This window comes from Ammodytes marinus, assembly GCF_949987685.1.
Source record: "Ammodytes marinus genome assembly, chromosome: 7".
Taxonomy (NCBI): Eukaryota; Metazoa; Chordata; class Actinopteri; order Uranoscopiformes; family Ammodytidae; genus Ammodytes; species Ammodytes marinus.
Genome location: NC_137211.1, coordinates 17396538 through 17420484, shown reverse-complemented (window position 1 = coordinate 17420484; position 23947 = coordinate 17396538). Strand labels below are relative to the sequence as shown.

Sequence of the window (23947 nt, the reverse complement as noted above, 5' to 3'; positions counted from 1 at the left end):
TGTAAATATGGCAATCATAAACCACAGCATTAAGCTGTGCTTTTATTGTTTTGGATATAAACAGTGTCGTGGAACAAACAGTTTGGCCTTAAACACCAGTCTTTTAAAATGATTATGTTAAGTTATGTTCACTATGACCAAGGTCAAGTTCAGGCTATTTGTATGCATGAGTGCAAAAGAACAGTACCTTGTTGGTTGTCAAGCCTCACATTCCTGCTGAATGGTTGTGAGCTTCCGGTGATGTCAGCGGTTTCACGTGCCAAGATGCAAGAGCGAAACCCGCAATACTACCATTTTACTGTAACTTAAGGTTTCTTTCACGCCAGAGTTTAAGCTATTGTAGTTAAATAAATGCCTCTCTTACCACGCTATAGAGTCCAAGATCCATGAGAAAGAGGTTTTTAGGTGTATGCTTAGACATGTGCCCAAATAACTTCTAAGATCCCTCCATCTGTAAACAGCAATTTTTCATTTTTTCTCCCGTCGTCTTCTCTCCATTTATACCACTTATATCTGTCTGACCTCATCACACAACAGGCATCGAAGCCAATTATCTCTGAGTGAACTTCACACTCCTGATTAGTTGGGTTGCTCTTTAACCCTGCAGTCCGGGGATCAGGCAGTTTTATCAAAAATCAAAATGTATCAGTGTGCGCATGACGTTGTGTGGTTGAGTGGTAGAGCAGTGACGACATATTAAACATGCAGTGAGGAGCAGGTGCGTCCATGTTGTGTTTAGCTGCAATTATTTTTTAGGTTCATCTGTGCATGTGACAAATCTGCACTACTTTAAACCCTTAAATCTCCTTTTCATGACCTAATGGTTTCAGTTCCCACCCAGGCGAGCCAAAATTAAATTGTGCTGAAATTGACACGAGAGATGTTTTTAAAAGAAAGCCGCTTTCTGTGTCCTTTAAGGGGATCCAATGTGGCCACAATGAAACCCATTCACCACAAAAGGAATATTACATAACTCTATGTGACGCTTGACGAGAGGCAGTTTACTTAAACACGTGCACTCTTGGATTAGCATTACACACAAAGTAGCACTTCTAATCATGCACAACAAATACACACACACACAGACACACACACACACACACACACACACACACACACACACACACACACACACACACACACACACACACAGCCAATGCCTGACAGTGAACTTTACAAGTAATTCAGAGGTTGTGAGAAAAGCCCTTGGTGTTCACATTTAACAGAAAGCATCAGGAGCTGAGAGAGCATGTCCATAGAGAAAGAGAAAAACCAAACAGAGGATTTTCTAGGGCCCCACTATCACAACAAAGACATTCAGATTTGATTATTTCAATGAAAAATCCTTTTAACACCAAAGCTTGGTCTCTTACCAGATATCTTGGCTTTTAAGTTCCTAAAACACCTTCTATGGTTTCAACAAATCATTGTGTTTTGTCACAAAACACAAGGCATCCAACAAACCCATTTTAAAAGGTGTCAGTCAATTTTGGAGAATGCTTGTTGTCATAATCACTTTGACAGAAACCGTGAATATCTCACGATCTGCAACCTGTACGTACTGTGTGTGCGCTGAAAAAAACCTCCAGTGGTACACTACACAGCCTAGGCTCTGTAAACGGTTATGTAAACAAAGGGGGCCCACATTGGCTAGCAGCATGCCTGGGCTAGAGTCTAGGCTGTGTATTAACACTGGAATGTTTTCTTCAGCCCACATACAGTACGTACAGGTAGCGTATCGTGTGAAGATATACTGTATACTGATTTTGACAAAAAGTGATTTTGGCAACAGGCACTCTCCAGAACCGCTCACTCCACCTTTAACAGGTGGGTAGCCATATAACTCCATATCAATTAAAACACATGCACTGAGTGCATGAAATAGATTTGAAACATCCAGAAAGTTAATAAGTCAAAACAAAACATTTAAATATGCATATGTACACAATACATACAGGTGGGCACTCACGTCAATTGGAATAAGAAGTGGAGAGGTGTCAGCAGTTACCAGGTTGAGGATTACCTCCATGGTTTGAAAACGCATGCGCACCACTTGGACTGGAGTTTTATTTGGTTTGTCTATCTGTTTGTGTGTCCCTCGGGAGACGAACACAGGGGTGGAAGCGTGGCCCTGGGAGAGCACTCATCACACTCACCTCTCCCAAACAAAGTCCACTTGACACAAAGTCCACTGGACAAAGATTCCACTTGACAACGAGGACGTCTCTAAGAAACTACAGTTGGCTTGATTAAATATCCAGAATCCATAGAGTATACTCAGTCCCTCCAGCAATGGACAGTGACTATTGATGGCCCAGTCCACAGTCTAGGGAGTGTTGTCGCTGCTGGTTCACAGAGCAGCCAACACTCACAGTCAATGCCCCGCGCTTCGGTGCTTTGACACACGCTCCACAGCGCACAGCAACCGGCAGGGAGCATATGGAACACACACACACATGTGCGCCTGGAAAAGCACGACTCCCACAGGCGGTGTGCAATCGGTGAGAGAACAAGGACTCCTCGGCAGCAAAGGGTCCGTCTGATGCGTTTTTTGGGATGACAGAGCCGGGGTGGTTAATCGGATGAAGGCAGGGTTAAAAGAAGGAAGAGTTTACTGTGCAGTGAAGTGTTCAAAGAGTCCGTCGGGGGGTAAAATCTTCAAGAGAGGCAGAGACCCAGAGGACGGATGTTAGGAGAGCGAGGGAGCAGACGGGGGAAAAAAGAGCCCACCAGGAGCTGTCACTGAGAGGGAGATGGAGGGAGAGGGAGCAAAGGAGAGAGGGGTTGTGAGAAAGCTTTGTGAAGGGAGGGAGGGTGGGGGGCGGGGGGCGAGCTTTTCATCTGTTGGAGTTTCTAGGCCAGCTCAGCTCCAAAACAGTGACTAGCTCAGACAGAAAAGAAAGGCAGGAGAATCTTGCACTCCCGCCTTTCAATTAAATCACAGTTTGATTGTCGCAGCCAATCAGTTTCCTGAGGGATCACGCTGTGGTGAATCATCTTCCGCTGCCCATGTGCGGCTAACAAACAGGTCCAGACCAAGTGTTTCTCTAATAACCAGTAACATGCACTGAACTGACTGAACTGTGCTTACATTGGCATGCTCTTCTACATAGGTTGTATAACATGTTATACACAGATGAAGTGAGTGAGTTGACAAAACTTGCACTCAAGAATGAGAACAAAAACAGATTATAGGGATTACACAGTCATGTGAAGATTACAAAACTGATATTCAAAACTGTGTGCATACGTGTGCACACATGACTGAAGCGTATGGCTGTGTCATTGCCTTACTTGTCCGCTGACGAAAGAAGTGATTGTGTGTTTGTTTTTCTGAGATGCTAAACAATTAATTATGATTACAGAAAACAATTCATAGGCACCATTAGCTGTGGCGGAATTGTCACTATTAAATGTTTGTTTCTGTCTTATTCACATAATGTAGGTATGGAAATGTTTTAAATAATCTTCTTTAACTTTTACCCAGTTTATTAGATTTCAGGTCACTATCAAAAGTTAGTGGTTTACAGTCGTTGGCCACTTTCACCACATTTAAACACTCAAATTCCTAGTCAAATGCTTCGACAAACACCATTTTCATGAACTTCACTGCATGCTTCTCCACGATGAAGTCTCTGTGTTTGTGAAACCATCACTTCTGAAAGTGTACAAACCAATTAGGGAGAAAAGGCAAAGCAGGGAGCGTAGGGGGTAAGACAGGACAAGGGTGACTAAAGACTTCTGTGCATGACGGAGGGGGAGAGGGGAGCATGAATGCAGGCTTTAATGAGAAGGAGTTAGGGGACCGAGAGAGAGAGAGAGAGAGAGAGAGAGAGAGAGAGAAGGATTTAGGGAAACGGCTGCTTATATAAGAACAAACCAACTTGCTCGGATAGATGTGGAAGTGTGCGACATGTAAGTCAAACTTAACTTACAAAAGAAAGTCAGTCATCCCAGACCTGAAGCTACATTCCCTTTAGTTCCCATCACTTTTTTGCATGTATATATATTTTTTTTCTTTCTTTAACACTTATTTCAAGCAAGTGACCTCACGCGGACGCAAGCAAACACACACACTCTTGGATTAGGTTGCACAAGCTATTTGTAAAAAAAAAACCTGGTTTGTGTGTAAAGTCCTTCCTGAGATCCTATTAGCTACTGGCTAGTTTCAAACTTGTGTTTTAATGAAGCAGATTCAACCGCAAATTCTCTAAAAGTCTTAGCTTGTTAAGCTAAGTCCCAGTTCCATTTACTTACTTTTTGGGATATATCCTGGAGCGTTATTTTTGGAAAGTCTATGTGTTTGTTTAGATGATGTTTCTGTTTCTGTATATGTTCAGTTGATGGATGTATTGTGTTGTTAGACAGGAAAAAAGAAAACATTCAATTATACTTACAAGAGTTGTAAATAATCTGTAAATCGGTTAATAAAAACAACTGTAGCGGTCTCTAATCAAAATAATTTAACTTTGAAAACAGGAAGTCATTGTTGCATAACAAGCTGTGTCAAATGCCAAATGTTTAGGAGGTGACCAGTGTGTAAAATGTCAGAGCCATTTTTGTCTTATTTTTCTATCTTAAAATAAGGTGTTTTTCAGTGTACTATTTGTGAAATATAGTTTTAGTTTTGTTAAAGCTAAGCTGCCCTATACTAACATTATTTTTTACATCATATTGAAACTGAATTGCAGTTAAGTACAGCTCATGTCAGGGCTAGGCTTGAACTTAAGAGAAGCTGCTGCAACTGTTTCCTGGACTGGGACCATAAGTAAATATACATCACGCAAGATCTAATAACAGTTCAAATCAACACCAGGTATTTTTCTTAGGGATGGCTTCACTGTCAGTGTCAATCATCAGTCACTTAGGGGAAGCCCACACTGGCTCTCACGTCCTTTCAAGCAGGAATGCATAACATTCATTCTTTGCCCTGCTCCAGTGTCATTCCAGCCCCAGGTCCAAGTCTCTTGGAAGCTGAGTGGCCCCCAGCAGCTTCTGTCAGTCCAGGGAAACTACAGCTCTCAGGGGTGACTCAAGACATTTTCACAGACTCTCTGGTAGCATGCATTATTAACATTCCCCAAATAGCAGAGTGGTGCCACAATGACAAATTCACTGGGAGGGGGGGGGGGGGGATTGGGGGGGGGGAGCGCTGTCATACTCATGTCCTGACAAGTGACGGATGGTCATTGACAGAATAAAAAAATGTAGATATTGGTCTCAAGGGCTGCTTTACCTTATTAGAGCCACATTAGCTGGGGAGCCAAATTAGGGGGGAGAAAGAACAGCTGTGACCTGTCATGGCTTTTTTTTATATTGACAGAAATGAGTGTTTGCTAATTGTAACTAAGATGGTAATAGAACTCTTGGAATAATCTTTTACTGTCGCCATAGGTTGAATTAAATTACTAATTCAACTTGACTCAAATATGATTTTGCAGACAGTGGTCCGACTTTAAATCTAGATTAATTATGCATCTTGGACATTTTTAGCCCAAGGACTGTGCACATTATTCATTAGATGTTAGGTTTTTTTGTGCTATTTTCCACTTAACAAAAGGGTTGCATCTTGAAGTCTTCAAACTGCAAATTAGTCCAGTAAATAAAAACGTCTGTTTTGGTCCTTTTTTTGGCAAATTTAATGGGTTTAAAGCAGATGTGCCTTGCAGACAAATCAATGACCCAATTTAATGGACACATCACATCGGGTACAATATCTCTTTCTCTCACACACTTACAGCCACATTCAATTTACCTGTGTTTACATGACCTGCTGAACTGGTGATGGTATGTGTCCAATCTAGAGCAGGCATGCTTATCTATTTATACAGTATGACACACCCAGCCAGTAGTAAGGAATTGTGTTGTATTGTAAGGAATGGCGACATAGGCTATATAGAGAATTCCTACAAAAAAATCCCTGTATATAAGCTACTTAGCAACTCTCTTAATACATTGGTGTTGTGAGGCAGTGTAAGTCTCCATTTCAGATTGAAAATTCTGGAATAAAATCGTTATTGATAAAAGGTGACATTTTTCAAAAATCTACACTAAACGAATGCACTAAGAACAACTCAGATGAACACATTATGGACCTAAGTAGATGACAATGATGCAGCAAGTTGTACAGCTTCCTCATTGTTATGAAAAATTAAGATTGACAGGTCCAAACTAACATGTGTGCAATAATTGATATGCTTGTCCATTTCATGAAAGGGCTGGGTTATGTGCAAAAAAAGACAAAAACTGGTAATACAGTAGAAAATTGTTTTGTCAAGACAATAGCTCCACTTATAAAATGTGACAATGTAAGTGTCTTCTATCAAACTCCTACATTACTATTTATCAAAAAACTGATGTTTTATAGAAAATATTTTTGCAAGTTTCAAAAGAGGAGGTACTGCATATCTTGAAAGGGGAATGCTTATGCTGATGAGCTCACACATGGCTTCAGGCATGAAGAAGAAAAAAACTTTTTCTGACATATTTCCTTAGCCAACTTAGAGGTAACAAGATTCTTATCATACATAATACTCATTGTCATTCGGAGGACAGAGCCTGGTGCTGAACTGTCAAATGACACAGTCAAAAAGGTCTAGAAGAATCCAGAAAAGAAAGGGAAGGGACTGGATGTAACCAGCCTAGGAGTAATCATGATGAACAGAGAGCCATATAGCGAGAGAGAGAGAAACATAACACTCTAATTAAATTAGGAGTGAGAGCGATTACTATTGGGATTACACACATGAGGCTTTCGATTTGTTTCCTCCAAATGACACATTTAAGTGTAGAATTGATGACCATTGGTTCACTATGCCAACACCACTGTCCCACATGGAGGGCCATGTGATCGTAAATTGTAAATATGTGTTTTCGAGGGTGAGAGGTTACGTAAAGACAGAAGAGCGAGAGCTTTGTCTGCCAGACTGGCGATAATTCAAGCCTGAGAGGGGAGACAACCATGACTCGAGGATCAGGCCTGGCTGAACAATACCGCCCCCATAAAAAGAAGGCCCCTGTCAAATCCAAGCTGCCCCAAGTCTAAGCTCCAGCAATATCAATGGCCCTATTAGTAGTTACATAAACCACTGGGCACTTTATACACAGGGGCCATTATGACTGGCAGGGTCAGAGAGAGTGAAACATGTTGTCCAATACTGGCATCTAATAGCCTGGCAAGAAGCAAACCCATTAAACGACAATAGCAACAAACCAAACAAAATAAGTGTTATCAGTCTCATTCCTTGTCTGCACACGGATAACAGTGAATCAAATTAGTTATATGTAAGAGTCATCATGTCTATAAGTAAGAATTACTATGTTTAAAGTGACGCTTCACCCAAATAAATTGAAAAAACATATTTTCTAAAAGTGATACAGTTACTGGCCTTTGCAGTTTAGAAAGAACACACTTCAGAATACATATGACGTGCTTATTTACCTATAGACCTGGACCAATAAATCAGTTTACACATACAGTACAGAGACATCAGATTATTGCAGATGTATCCCTGTTTGAGTGCTGTTGTCGGCCGATAAGTAATTCCATTCATAAATGTCAAAGTTAGGTCTGGGGTAATTTAGAAGTAATTTACTGTATGTCCTGTACAGTACACACTGGTGTAACAAAATAAATTAACGAAGGGGTCTTTTGTTTGTTTAGGTTGTTTGCCTAATATGTGCTTCAGATATACTGTGGATATCGTACAAGCATAAAACTCCAGAATAGCTATAACTTCCTTTGTTTTGACATTTATCCAGTATATGTATGAGGATTATGGTGCAGCGGGTAGTGTGACTTGTGTTACAGACAGATTGGATATATGCGGTTACACAAAGTGTGTTTGTTCAAAGCAGTGTGTGTACGTGAAGGGAAACAGAGTAGGTACGTGGGAAGAAACAATGTGTGTTCATTGGTTGTGATTGGTATTTGTTGGAGCTGCTATTGTTTATACTCAGCCCATCCGGGTTATGCAACATGGAACCAGAAAGGGCCCTGGCCAAAAATGCATAGTTGTTCTGGCTGGATGATGTACAATACCCAGAGAACCATGGGGCAGTATGCAGGCCCAAACACACTGCCAGCCTATTCATAAGCAGGAAGATGAAGAATCTAGAACAAACAGTCCCAGCTTTTTGGCCCTGAAAGTTTATTTTGTCTGGCCCCTTCTCCTCTCCACCCAAACCCCATACCACACATTGTGGCCCCACGTTGACCTCTCTATACATTTTGAGACAGACTTATTGGATGGTCTGGGTCTTAGATACCGTTTGGGAAGTTTAAGCGAGACTCCACTGTGCGAATTGGGCCTCAAGGAAGCAGTAGATTTCATAAGGAGGACAGATAATGAGAATAGGCATTTGGCTAAAAGCGCTCATCAGCGCTTGACAGCTATTATCTAATGAAAATCGTAGAGGGCATTCTGTCAATGTCTATTAAGATTACCTAACAATGAAAATAGACCGTTTCATGCATTGTAGCTAACTTTCAAATCTGAGCTCATGATCATATTGTAATCTCCATGAGTTAGGAAATGCACAAGTTAATCCTTAGGTTTCCCATAAGAGAATTACCCTCAATCAAGATCAGAGCTGAGAGGAGATCATACATCTTCATGTCTAATGCATTATATTGTCTGCCATACTTATCACAGAAGGTAAACAGATTTAGTTTGACAGGCATTTAATTGTAGTAGTTCATAAGATATTCTCCTGTACGACGGTGAATTGATTATAACATTAAAACAGAAAAACATAGGAGAAAATAAAACTACCACCTACAACTTACTTGAGTTTTGCAACCAGATACAGACTTATTCCACCAGAGGGGCCTAGAGCGCAAAATATGTTTCACAATATGTGGCGTCTACTCTGTGGACAATTTACTCTGTTCTGTCTTTGAATGCAACCATTTCCTGACAAGGTTCCAGCAATAACCCCTCTTTTATTATTGCATTCTTTCATTATCACCACATACCTACTGACAGACATGCAACCCTTTATGTAACATAACTCAGACCTGATGTCTAATACATCAGGTGATACTAGGAACAGGGAGGAAGGTTGGATAAGTCAAGTAGATGAGCGGCAGAAAAGGCAAGAGTTAGGGTGGCAAAGGGCGTTAACCTTGTGGTTATGTTATTTTTCAAGAGAAAAGGTCATGAGAAAAGATGAGAAAAGGGGGGAGTAAAGGGTAATAAGAAAGAAGTGTGTCTATGTCAGCATGCAGAAGAAAGCCTTTTGTGATGCCTTGCTGATAGAATGAAAACAGTGGCAAAATAAAGATTCTTAAGATTCCTATTGGATGACACACATGAAAATGAGAAAAATGGTTCTGTGCAGTGACATATGATAATATTTCCCAAGAGCTTGGGCTCACATTTGAATTGTGTGTGTGCTGTGTGTTTCTAAGTGGGTCAGTGGAGCAGAGCTGAGCTCAGCGATCTATGGCCTCATCCATAATGCAGAGGAGTCTCGCAAACGATATAGACTGAGCAGGGAGTGGCAGGGATGCAGAGCCTGTCTGTTTTTTTTCTCCACTCTCCCTCTCTTCGAATGAGCAATTTCCCATTAAAAACAATCTACTTAAAACCCTAAACACAATATTATTCATCACAGTGTCCAGTAGTGTATTTTGAGGTCAAATAAGTGATTTTCAGACCAAATACTGACAACTGCCTCTGTCAAAATAAACTAGAGGAAAGTGCATGAGGCACAAACATGTGATGTTGACCAGCACATCCTCACTGACCGACCAAGTATGAAGCAATCGTGCAACGGCTGAAAAAACAGCATAGATACAAGGGCATGCATGCCCACGCAAAGGTTCTCCCTCTCTCTCTCTCTCTTACACACACACACACACACACACACACACACACACACACACACACACACACACACACACACACACCAGAGGAAGGACCAGCTGCAAGCCAAAAATAAATACACAAAGGATGACCCATAGTGACTAACTGCTGACATGTACACATTAATGCCCATGACCTATCCCACAAACATGCACAACAAACTTACCAAATAATCATTCAGCCTAAAAGTGTGGCCCCTGATAAGAATTATAATAACAAGTTTAAGTGTAACTCTGTTAAGACGATTTAAAGTTATTCCCCAAAAAATCAGCTGGTATTGTCTTGACAAACATTCCTGCATGAATATCATTCGTCCGTAGAGAGGAAAATATTTTAAAAAATTTACCAATCTCTATGGCTGGAATAATAGTCCACATGAAAGAAAGCTATGACTCTACATTTAAATGCCCTGAAAAAGTGAACTTGACCCGCGCTAGTTCAGACATCAGTCTATTAATAGCAGCAGAGAAACAGGGAGAGAGCTGCAGCAGACTCCTGCCTCATTCAGACCCAGATTAGAAGACTCAAAAAAAAAGTCAGAGAGAAGGATGGCTTCAAAATCCACAGGCCTCCTTTTCCTTTCTCATTTCCTATGACCTCGACCACCCTGCTGATCAACACAAACACACATAAACCCCTGCATTTATCTTTCAAACTATCTCTCCACCCCATCTCTCTTTCCTTCCTTTCACACCATCACATCCGCCTTGAAGGTTACACTAACAAAATTGCTTATGCATCCAGTAGCCTAACGTATTCCGACTGTTGTGAATGCTAATAGCAAGCAGTACGGGATGAGGGCGTTGTCCTATATGTATAATCACATATGAATATTCAACAGCCTAATTAAACAGGCTGGGGCTCCGCTTCAAAGGGGAGCACAAACAGTTGGGTGGAGAGTGACAACAAACACAAAGGCACACACACACTATCCATATTGCATAGACACACCTACACACAATGGACGAGCATCTGATTCAAGGCTACTCCCTGGATTATAGATGATACAACAAAACATTTACATCGCATCTATTTACTTTGTTTAGTTAGTTCTCTTTGACGTGGAAGACAGGAGTCCCATGGGGATTTATGGAACTGTCAAGCACAGCCTTTTCTTTGCCACTACTCCACAGTTGACAACTCTCTGTATGTCATTCAAAGGTCTTAATTTAAATATGCGTCAGAAAAGAAGAAGGAAACAGCTGTGTGCCTTAAGCACTGAGATGTAAGCGATAGGGAGCCGTTCCACTACGTTTCCTGTGTAGCTCTGACATTTGAAATACTTTTTTGCTAATTTCATAGGAGACACTTTTTCCCTGCTCGAAGACGGATTTAATCCACCAGACAGGCGGATGAGCTGGCCTTGAGATCAGATGGTGAACCTGTAAGGATTCGGATGGGTAAATGCTGCCCAGGGCCCTCTTTAAACATCACCCTGTTACCATGGAGATGGGCAGGCGACTGCAATGTCTGGAAGCACTGGACACATATGAGAAGGAGAGAGCTAAAGAAAGACCGTCTCTAAGACATGAAGGACAAACAATGAGGAGGTAAAGGATGGAAGAAAGAAAGAAAGAAAGAAAGAAAGAAAGAAAGAAAGAAAGAAAGAAAGAAAGAAAGAAAGAAAGAAAGAAAGAAAGAAAGAAAGAAAGAAAGAAAGAAAGAAAGAAAGAAAGAAAGAAAGAAAGAAATACATATAAACACATATAAACACATAAGGTACACTGACACACACACACACACACACACACACAGGTGACAAGTTCTGTAATCAAGGAGAGCAAAGAGAACAGAACAGGAGAAAGGGCCAGAACAGGAGATCCATTGTGTTCAAAGTCAGTACTGGTGTTTGTTCTTTTGATCCCTGCCATACATAGACCTACACACTTATATCCACACTTTAGGATAAACATTGACTACCATAACAAACGCACCCCTATTGATTTAGTGGACCGACCGACTGTCAGAGAACAGTAGGCGAGTTGATATTTACAATTGTCATAAAAAAAGACTACCAATGGAGGAGTTTTTGGTTGTCTGGGATGAGGGACAGCAGACTAGTGAGAAGAGACAGGAAGGGAAAATGGCTAAAGGGCAGATAAGGAGGCACTCAGAAAAACGAAGGGGGGGGTCAGACACAGAAGAAGAAATCATTTAAGAAAATAATAAATGTTTCGTCCAATAACACCATCGGTCACATTTCTGCCAAACCCATTAGCGACTTTTCACAATTATTAGGCCTGAATAAGGTCTTATAGTTCAATTCAACAACTCTCAACCACAAAGAGTCACCACACACACACACACACACACACACACACACACAGTGCTGGTGGTTGACAAACACAGCAGTGGGATGATATCACCTCCAGTTTAGACTATAAGCACCATCTCTCTCTCTCTCTCTCTCTCTCTCTCTCTCTCTCTCTCTCTCTCTCTCTCTCTCTCTCTGCTGAAAGTCAATCGAAACTCAATTGTTTGACTATACACAGGTTTAACTGTGTGTTTACAATAACTAGAGGAAATCTGCTGTGGCAGTGGACATGCATCTGCAGCCCTGGTTGTATATAAGTGGATGTGACACAGCACAGTTTCAAATAACTCACTAAAATTGTCACTAAAATAGTTCCAGGAAGAGCCATGGTGTTGTACTGCAAAGGGCAAAAACGAGTTCAGCAACACACAGCCAGTACAGCCAGGGGAGATGAGAGATGATGAGAGTGCAGTGATGAGGATGTTAAACTAGCAGGGACGGAACAAGCCCAAGGGGGCCAGGTAATGTTCGGCGCCGCCCACTGACACTTCACCTTACTGCTCTGTTTACAGCGCATTACTGATGGATTTACAATGGAACCAAATCCTACAGAACTGAGTCTGTATTGTCAAAACATTTAAATAAATTATTTCTGGTTGTTACTCATCCTATTAGTGACAACCGTTAAGTATATTATAAATGTATTTTTGAAATCTGACCATACAAAAAAAGTGATTTTAAGAAATAATAAGTATATGGCAACTGAAAAAGGGATGATGAAAAAATTATATTTATGAGACGTTTTGTTTTGAGCTGGTTCGGGATTTCTGCTGAAGAACATGTAATGTAATCTCGAACATGAAAACTGAAATAAGACAAAAGAAAGGATGAGCAGCACATGTGGACAATGTGGAAATATTGCCTGAGGTAAAGACACCGGGTCATCTACCCAAGGGAGACAAGGGTTAGTGAACATTTGCAGACAGGCCCTGAAGGAGGTTATGTTCTCCAGATACAAACACAGCTTCAATCTCTTTCACACACACAAGAAAATCTCACAGTGTGAGAGGACTAGCCTCAAGGCCTGGCTTCTGTTTCATCTCAACTCAGTATAGTAGCTCATATCCCTCTAGAGCAGTGGTTTTCAAACTTTGGGGCGCGCCCCCAGGGGTTATGGCAGGGGGGGCGCGGATGAATATGTGAAAAAAATAAAAAATAAATAAATAAATAAAATTTGAGTTTGTGTTATTTATATTAAGATCACGGCATAGCTGGAAAATAGTTTTTCTGCTTCGTTCCTCTCACTGCATCTAAATGCATTCATTATATTACAGAGAAATAGGTCTTGATAAAGAAAAAGAGCACCAAGCCAAACCCAGAGGACGCTGCATACATTTTTTTAAATTAATATTTTTATGGAAAATCCATGTGTCTTTCTTCAATAGCTTCTAATTCATCAGACCCAGTGTCTCCAAATTATTTGTTCACACAAAATTCCTCATATTTAGCCTCTTAATTTTCCTCTCAAAGTGCACCAGCTTCATGCATTTCACTATTTTTTGGGCATTTTTTATGCTTTATTGATAGTGCAGAGAGACAGAGGTGAAATGGGGCAGAGAGTGACATGCAGAGAACTACCGCGGGTGGGAATCGAACCCGGGTCTGCTGCTGGGCCCGGCCCCGGAGGGGGACGCCTTACCAACTGAGCTAAAGGCGCCCCCGCATGCATTTCACTTTAAAAAGGTGAAAAAAAATCTCCCGGGGGGCATACCCCCGGACCTCCACTAGCTACTATTTTCCTCCATCAGGACATTGGAGGCTCTAGCGAAAAATCACTGGGTGTGTAAATGCCATTTAATTAGTTAATCATTTGGGCAAGTCTGTCTGCCCATCTTTCTCATTCCGCTGCACACTCAGTCACTACTATCCATGCTTAAAGGAAGCAGGATTAAAACACTGGATTAAGATGCTAAAATGTATTAAAAAATGTGTTTAAAAACGCACACATTTTTTTCAGCTCAGCTGAAATTTGTTCTCTGAGGGGGGGCTCACTCTCCCACACTTTGAAAACCCCTGCTCTAGAGTCTACTACTCGTTCCTCCCCATCTCCTGTCTTAAACAAGTCTTCCATCCTGACACTAAACATTTTGCACCTTGCAGCCCTTCACTTCCTGTATCTGTTTTAACTCGACTTTATCTCTCCATCTTTCTGAGAAGAGAGGACAGACCAGACACATGCCTAACAGACGGTGCTTCTTGCTGCAATTAAGCATGTGCAATTTGATGGTTCCTTGCATATGAACATTTAGCATTGAACATGAACAATCACCAGCCCCATTGCAAAGAGGTAAGGGTGAATAGGGAGAGTGTAGTGAGTCAATCAATTAATCAGCAGCTAGTTGTAATTAATCCCACAGGCTAAGTGAGCACCAGCTGCAACACAGCAAGCTCTTAACAGACCTAATGCAGATCTTTAGCAGCACTTCCACAAGGGAAAACATGCATGTACATATATCAACTCATTGCTAGTTTTATAGCACAGTAAACTTTCCTGTTATTGCAAATGAGTTGTAAATGCTCCCCAGTCAGCAATAGCCAAACATAATATTTAGCAATCATTACATCCCTTGGCGACAGCTCCGATTAACCTTAAAGGCTGCCGCTCTTAATGCTGTGGCCCGAGTTACTGTTTAACAAGAGTTGAGTTACAGTGTGAAGACGGATCACTCATTACTGCATGGATCAAACCACCTCAAAGTAAATGGAAACTCAGAGGAAAATATTACCACCCGAAATAAAGAAGCGCAAATACTCTGCAAACAAGGCTTTCTCCTCAGTTGTAAACTGGCTTATATACTATTGTGTATGTTGATCCTGCAACTGACAACTGTTTTTTTTAACCATTTTGACTACTTTCCTGAATGAAAAATGAAGCTTTTATGAAGAAGCCAGAACTCTAGACACAATAACAGAAAGCTGGATGACAGAGTGAAAGAAAGACAGACGGAGTGAGTGGAAAAGATATGCAAAAATCAACTAAAGGCTTTGCCAGCAGCATAGATTTGAGACAAGTGTGTAGCATTGAGATGGGAAAAGACAGACGTGGTTTCAATGACTAAAAGAAGCTTGTGTGCTTTAAGCTTACCTTGGAGTACTGTCTACGAAGACTGAAGCGCTGCACCATCCTGACTGACTGACGTACCCACAGCTGGAACCCCTGCTCTAGTCCGCTCCACTGATATCCCTCCAAAGCACACACTGCCTCACATAGCACACTCTACATTCACACTCACACACACAGATACTGAAGGTACAGACGCTTCCCTCCTCTCCAATCACCCATGTGCACACACATGTCTAGTCCACGCTGTTTTCGTCTACTATGCAAACACAAGTGAGGAGAGAGAGAATAAGAGGGAGAGGGAGATGAAAAAAGGGAGGGAGAGCAAGCAGAGATAAAGACAGCTCAGCTGTGTTGCTCTCTACTCATATTCAGAGTGAGCCCTAAACATTGTCTATTTCTCTCACACAAGATGCTCAAACCGGCTGTCAAAACCATGCTTTCCCTTCACACATACAGTGCAGTGTACGGACAAAAAATAGGTCTTGCAGTCACACATAGTGCACACCCCTCCACATCCTCTTCTAAACTAAGCACTTATAACTGACACATTCACACAACACACATCTACACACAGCCAGTGCTCTAACTCATCTAGGACAAGGCAAGGTTGCCTCCTGCTTCCTGTCAGTGAGCCCATGGGTGGGGCTAGGAGGAGGTGATGGTAGAGGAGGAGGAGGAGGGGGGGGGGAGGGACCAGCTGACTGTCTGCCCTCACTCTCTCCAGGGACAGGGAGGCAATGAGAGAGAAAACAATCTGGAGAAAGGCATGGGGTGTGCACTGTTCAAAATTGGTAAGAAGGAAAAAAAGGAAAAGACAAAATAACTGACGAAAGAAAAAAGAAAGATTCCATCCTCCTGATTCAAAAATACCCACATTTAGAGAAGCTATGCAACCCCCTGACCTTCACAAACAGCAGGCTGTCACACACCTCCAAGGTCGACCACACAGTTACTATGGCAACCCAAGCAGGGAGTAGTTCTAGGCAGCTTGCCGCAAGTTTCGGGGGTAACCACGGCGACCGTTAGGATGACCCGAATGACATTATTGTGTTGCTGCGTGGGAGATGGGCTAACAGGTTCTCTGCCAAGGGCGAGCCACAGACCATAGGAAGGTTGATGGTCATCGATCACAACAATGGGACTACTGGCACCCCACATGAGGTCACTCCTACAGGACTGAATAGGATGTTGCAGATGAAGAAAGGGGCAAGGACATTATCAAATTTAGCTCACATGTTAACATGGGTATCAAGGCCAATTGGTCTAGACCTGCCGCAGCGCACTGCTAGATTGATAATCATCCATCAAGCTGTCTATAACACAGTGGTATGGAGTCCTTAGCAGAGCTAATTTCATTAACCTATTGATAGGTCTAGTCTAAACACACATGAACTCATAATGCAAACACAACCTCCACAAGAACCAAGCCCAGTGCTGCATACAGCAGGTTAGCTGATCTGACAGTGACCTCTGGTGGCAGACAGAACCAACTGAAGTCTGGGATGTCTAAGATGGTAAAAATCCAAACCTGAGTTAAAAGATTAATGGTAGATATAGCTGTTATATGGGTTCCATAACTATGCATGGAACCCAAAACAATACTCCTAAGTGTGAATTAAACACTTTCAAAAGAGGGCAATGCTTATCACTAACCAGTTGGAAATCAATTATATTTCAAATAGACTACAGTAGTGTAGTGTACTAAAAATTTAAAAAATTAAATAGACACTAATCTGCCTTTAAAGTCACTGCCTATGGGTACACTAAAACAGATTTTCATTCTTCATGTTCAACTTGGCAATTAAAAGATCCCTTCCTTCAAATTGTAGCGAAGGGGGACAAAATGATAAAAACAGAAAAACAGTAACAGACAAAAATGTACCTTAACGTTTTTCTGGAGTTATAACGAGGCTTCAGCAGTCGGACTATGTCAAATCATTTAAGTACAATATCCCCTCTTTGTGTTTTCCCGGATAGTGTTCCTGGACCGAGCTGTGGTGGAAGGATGGTAGCAAAAAGTGGAAAAATGCTACCAAAAAGACTCTAACGAAGAATTCACTTAAACTTACTCAGACTGCTTCAGATGAACTGGGTTATGTTTTTCTGCACAGAACAAGAAGATCAGGGGATTATGTCTCCCATCACTTACATTGAAAACATGTGATCTGTTTATGGTGTTATGAACAGGAGGAATAGTTAAAGAAAGCAACACCTGTTTCAAGAAAATGGTGAACCTATTCTTTTAAATGGCTGGACTGTAATGTGTTGGTGAATATACAGTATATGCTGTATTTGTTTGTGTGTGTGCATGTATACTGTTATGTGTTTCATTTGTTAGCTAGCTGCACCATTGATATGTGGCCTCAACTTGGATTAACAGACAGCAGAACACAGACTCTCTATCTCTCTGGGTTCACAGCTAATACAGAAGGTAAAGTTATAGCAGCAAAATGAACCTCAGCTTCTGGTCGACAGTTCACTAACAAATAAGGCCTGTTAAGGGGTGAAAGAGAGACATAAGCCATGTTCCATCTAAATATGAAGTGAATCGTTTGCAAAAATTAGGTGCACTTCCATCAAGTGGTTGGAGCGAATAAACTATACTAGGTAACGTGGTAAAAAGTACAATAAGTAGATGTTACAAATCAGAAACATCACAAACATGGAGACAGTTCTGCAGGAATTGGTTTCAATTGGGCATGTTGTTATTGTCCTTTCAGTGATGTTAGTATAGGCAGTGTTAACTGCTATCCGGAGACAAAGACAATGTGAAGGGATTATGATGCACTCTGAGGCAGCAAGCCCAGTACAAAAACAGGTGATCAGTCACAAGAGTTTAATGTTCCCAAGGTCAGAACTTATTCTGCAAATATGTTTCCATATCCCATTTAGCGTAACAATTTTTTTTCGTCAAAAACCACCTCAAGCGAGCGTAAAAACTTTTTGGAAGAATTAAAGGATTTATTTTTTTCATATTCCAGGGTTTCCAATTTCCATCACTCTTTTCTGATGGAAACCCAGCTATTGTATCATCCCATGTAGTAAGAAATAATTGAATTCACAGCTGCAACTTACCCTGTCAGTCTCCTCGGTGGACTGGTAGCCTGATGACAGCACCACGTCTCCGGGCCCAGCGTACCCGGGGGTTGGGCTGCTGGGCGTGGTGTCGGTGGTGGAGGAGGAGCGTGGGCGGCTGACATGGTGCTGGGGGTCGTGCGTGTGGCGGCGGTGTGGGACCCGGGGGCTGCCCTTCAGGAGAGGGTCTCGGTCTCCACTCCCAGACCCAGACCCGGCTCCCTTACTCCGCCGGCTCTGCAGGCTGGTCCCACGCCTCATGGTGCCCGCCGCGCCCGCTGAGCCCTGCCCAGCTGCAGAAGGAACCACAGGGTAGAGGGCAGAGAGGTGGTCAGAGTCAGGACAGGCTTCATCAGAGTGGGAGGAGGGCCCACCTGCTGACACTACAGAGGAAGAGGAGGAGGAGGAAGACGAGATGGAGGGAGTGGTGGTGGAGCGATAGAGGGAGAGGCGTTTGCGCTGCTGCTGGAACAGCTGTTTGAGTCCCTGGCCGAGAACCCCCATGCCCTCCCTGGCGTTTTGGCCCATCTTACTGAAGGAGGGATGCTCTGACTGGGGTGAGGCCCTCATCTTCAACCCTTGGCCTTGTGACCCTGCTGCTGCCTCTCTTCTAGTTTGGGGACTTGAAGTGAGGCCCACCACCCCCTCTGGCTCCCTCTGACTGTCAAGCCCTTGCTGCATTTGGACCCTGCTGACCTCTAACTAATAGCAGGGTAATAATGTGCTGATAAGCTGTAAACACTTCCCTCCCTACATGCAGAGGGTCAGACCAGGGGAAATGACTGAAGGAGACAAGACCAGAAAACAGTGTAGAGTACAGAGTAGAGAGAAGAGTGGCAGTGGAGTTGGGAGTGTCTGATGGAGGGTTGGATGGGCTCAGTGGTGGTCAGAGGGATGAATCCAAAAGGAGGAGCATGCATCTTTTGATTCAGGAACAAGTAGCCATGCTGGTCTAACACAGAGAGAGAGATAAAATATGAGAGGCTGTAATGTTGCTTAGATTCAGTGCCATGCAATCACCAATTTTTACTTGAACTCGTCACCATTTGCATCTTTGAAATGTCATGAAAACGTAAGGAAGTTTGAATGAACAGTAACCCGGCTGGAGTTTTACAGTCTGCAGCCTGGACAGCAACTATGCGGTTGCAATTTTAAATTAATAAAGAGTAAATACTGATTTATAAGTTGAGGGCTGTATCAGACAGGCTGCTTCAATGACAGCTGTGCCAGACCTCATTCTACATCCAAAGATGTCAATTTTTCATGAAAAAAGACAAGTAATAAAGGAAATACAAACTGGACCCAGGTTAGATAGCATGATACAAAGATCACCAAATGAAGCATACATTGCTACAACAGTAAGCAGGCACATGCAGGCTAAGGAAAACAGACAACAGCCTGGAGGGGTTCGGAGTCAGAGAGGCACGAGATGCTGGTAGAACAGATGGAATAAAACATGCAGAGAAGACGCGGGGAGAGAGAGTGAGATTATAGATTATGAAAAGAAAAACCCACCTACCATCAGCCCAACTGTCCGCCTAGGGTCACTCACTCTTGTGGATAACCTGAGAGGGAGATAGAGGTAGAGCAAAGAAATAGAAACAACATACATTTGAATAAGATTAAATCTTCAATCATCTCACCAACTTCAAGATACTCAAACGACCAGGCCAGTAAGTCTGCTTGGGATCAATTTGAATTATCACTGTGAGCTGTGGACATGCCAGGCATATTAAACAGACCATGTATGATACTGTGTGACAAAACATTGTCTATGTGTTCCTTCAGGAGCTTATTTAGTGTCCCCCAAAGGCATCCCTTCCTCATCCTGTGGCAGTGTCAAGAGACAAGGGTTTCTGCACTAGAAAATAACAAGCAGTGCAGTGTCATAAACAAGGAACACAGAGCATGACCCCCTCCCGCAGCCCTGCACACTGGCTGGATGACTCAGCAGCCACTAAAACCAACAGAGTGGACACCTGATAATATTATATAAACTGTCATCCTCAAGAAGGAACCTCATTGGTGGAACAGTGATCTCCTCAGATTTAGACCTACAGACAGTTAGCGGCAGTCAGCCCGTGCCTCCCTTCAGCATCAATAGGCAGATCCCATTGAGGGCAGCAAAACAAACGAAGCAAGCACATTAGGTGCCCTGGGGGAAGGACGGTTACATATTCAAACTATATTCCTTCAGCTAGTGCACTGTCAGATCATACATAATAACACAACGTCAGGCGGACAGGCGCACACACACACACACGCACACTCAGATGCACACACACTCCACATAACTTGAAGAATGCAATCCATGCAAATGAAGCTGTGACAGGCTTGATTCACATTGTTGTGTGAAAACAATGGGCTGTTCAGTTTTACACTAGGTCCAGGGACAGAAGGAGAGCGAGGATGAAGCTTGTTGCAGGTAGCATTTGGCTTTACACAATGGCCACACTGTCACAGCAAAGAAAAGGCTCCTTCATGCACATAAACACATTCACACAGCAGCGTTTACTTTCTCCACAAGCTAATCCGAAGTCTGCCCTTGTCTAATCTTTACTGGTCAATGGGCAGATTCGGATAAGAAGATACTGATGCGCTCCATTCAGAGACTGCATGTTAATATGGTGGTGCAATATGGTGACTGTTGCCTGTCAGAGAGAGGGAGCAGGTGTTGGAACGGGTTCACTTAAGTCACCTGCTATACGTGTATTTCAATTTCTTGATGGATTCAGTTCCATCATGATGAAACAATGACATGAAATCATGAAGCACAATTCTGTTGCAAATACGATATGAAATACTTCTGCTAGTAGTATCTGGAAATAATAATACAAGTAAATCTGTAAAAATACAGTTTGTTAGCATTGTGTCCAACGCAATGAAAACGTAAGTCCTAATATGACTGAGTATTTCTGTTGTCAGCTTCCTTTCTTTCTTTTTTGAACTATCTATGAACTTCCTGTATGGCCATAGAAAGAAAACAGTCACGCATGCACACACACTAACAAAATTAAGAATACATAAATACTTGATTATGCAAGCATGCACCCTCACACTGAGACAGTAAGTGCCATTTTCTGGCAGTCACAGTGAAGTGTAATTGATTATGACAGAGCGCTGCGTTTCTGTTGTTTCAGGGCTGGTGATGGGAGGGCTAAACCTACGTTAATGCTCCTCCTGAACCTGAAGCCCTCTCCTGACCCCGTTACCCATCCTTCCCTCAGTGTCAGTAAATCCCCTCTTTCATCCCCCAGGCTGATCCCAATGCTAGATTGGATGTTTTCTTGATTGCCTACGGTTTTTATATTTAAACTTAATCCTCTTTCAGGAGCCTTTAGAGGGCAATGCTTTATTGTCAGACTAGGTGTGTATGCTATTGTATGTGTGCATCTTGGTTTAATGTGAGCAAGGCTTGATGTTCCACCTCAAAAGGATGATGACTCAAATGAAAAAAAAAAAATACACCAGATGGATCTTTGAATGACGCCTGTTCTGTTCTGACCGGAACGATTTTGTTGTATTACTGAAAGTCTGAGAAAATAGTGCAAAAAACGTTTAACTATCTCTATATTGAAATAATTTATAAGGATTAAAATAAGATCTCAAATTCTCCTCAGAAACATGTTGGTGGCGGATGGATGCATTGTGCTGTGTTAAAAGCCCTGTTCACTGCAAAAAAAAATAGATCAATAAGTATGAGTGATTAACAGGTGTCAGTGACAGACGGGGTCAGCAGCCTCAGTGAGTCAGCAGGTGTTCAAATAAAGTAACCCGAACTTGAACCTTTCCAGAAATTTCATGACACTGTCAAAGGTGAATTACAATGACCACATTGACAATGGCCTCTCTGGAACCCTGTCACCCTCACTCAAACCCTTGCAATACACACATACACACACACACACACACACACACACACACACACACACACACACACACACGTCCTTGTCCTCAGCGATGCTCTGTTCATTCCATTCGGCTGAGCTGCCAGTCACCCAGTCCTGCTGTCATTGTCGTTGGTCAACTAAACTAGAGAGATGGCAAAAGCTCAGCAGAGGTCTGGCACTGGCAGACTGGGAAAAAAGGAAAGCAGCTCACACAGGCAATTTGACATTTTGTGGACACTGACAAGCATGTGTTAATGAATATGATAGATGGAAGTTTTGAGTTTAAAATCAAATGAAGAGGTATCATGATAAACAATAACGTTTTGATACATGACGCTTCCTGATTCTGTTGCTTCATTCAAACAAAGCTCTGTCAAGTCAAGGGCTTCATTCAGCCAGAAAGACTATTGATTGAGAAGTGGCACCTAAGTGTTCTGAAATCACGAACATTGTCATTGTCCAACAAAGGCAAATCAAAAGGTGAGTTCTAAAAAGGAGATTAAGTCCCGGAGTTACAACGGTTACGGAGAAAACTCTAATAGCTTCACGGTAAAGCTGACAATCTGGCATAATGTGAAATAAAAGATGAATCAGTAGTCTGTAAGGTGTTTTATTCTTTTCAAGGAAATGATGTCATAGTTCTAGTAGTTCCAGACCAGCACCTTGCAGAATGACCAGATCACTGTTTCTTCTTTTCTATTTAATTCTACTCTTGACATCGAAGAAATCTGAAAACTACAAAAGTGGAGGTCAATCTGGCCCGTGCTCTTTGACACTGAAGCAGCCATGTTGTTGTTCATTGCTGAACATACAGTCAGTAAACTCAAAATATGGCCATAGCTTAAACAAGCCCCTACAGTGTTTCCAGAAGAGTCGGGGAGAGCTGCTGTGGAATAGACCACTCTTTGTTCGCATGGAACCACACACAGGCCCGTCGCTGCTCTTTGTGCTGTGCCTCTTTCACTGACAGACACACATCAATAAGAGGGGAATTAGGCCAGAGAGTTCTGGCAGCGATGTGTGTGTGTGTGTGTGTGTGTGTGTGTGTGTGTGTGTGTGTGTGTGTGTGTGTGTGTGTGTGTGTGTGTGTGTGTGTGTGTGTGTGTGTGTGTGTGTGTGTGTGTGTGTCTTTCTATCAGACAAAGACAGAAAGGAAGGGAGAAAAATAAATATCAGGAATTGTGCTGTGTGGAAATGTGCATACGTGTGCATATATACAGTGTGTGTGTGTGTGTTTGTGTGTGTCAGTGTGTGTTATCTTGACTAATGGAAACTGAACCATATCTCATTCGGCAGCTGCACAATGACAGCATAGGCAGGAAACAGGAACAATCGTTATTGTATTTATGTGTGTGTGTGTGTGTGTGGGGGGGGGGGAAGGGGGGGGGGCTACAGAGAACAACCCAGTTGTGTCAGTTCTGACAGCACAGGAGATGACTTCAGCATACTGCAAAGAGTTTGATAAGAGACACAAGTCTTTGTAACAGGCGAGGACAGTGACTAAGAGAAGAGACAGTAGGGTTACAGAGGCCCAGACCGGATGAAAGGCATCCGTCCAAGGCGTGTTTGGCCTGGCCGTGTCAGGTTCAGCAGGGGCGCTCGGCAGCACAGAGTGTGTCTGAATGAGGAGGGTGAATGGCAGGTAGTTCCCTGACATTGGCAGGCACAACGCCCTATTGTGCAAGATGAAACCCATAAGGGAGGCCCTGTTGCCTAAGTTGCGCTCAGCTTTCCA

At 42.5% G+C, this 23947-nt stretch overlaps 1 protein-coding gene across 1 annotated transcript in view; it reads right to left on the bottom strand.

The window, feature by feature from the left end:
* Nucleotides 1-19003, bottom strand: part of tmcc1a (transmembrane and coiled-coil domain family 1a) — a gene marked incomplete at its 5' end in the record, with an annotated part of 30743 nt that extends 11740 nt beyond the window's left edge. The window contains one exon of the mRNA XM_080031046.1: nt 18323-19003. Coding sequence (XP_079887172.1) covers nt 18323-19003 — 681 coding nt within the window. The remainder of the gene's footprint in view (nt 1-18322) is intronic.
* Nucleotides 19004-23947: the final 4944 nt, after the last annotated feature.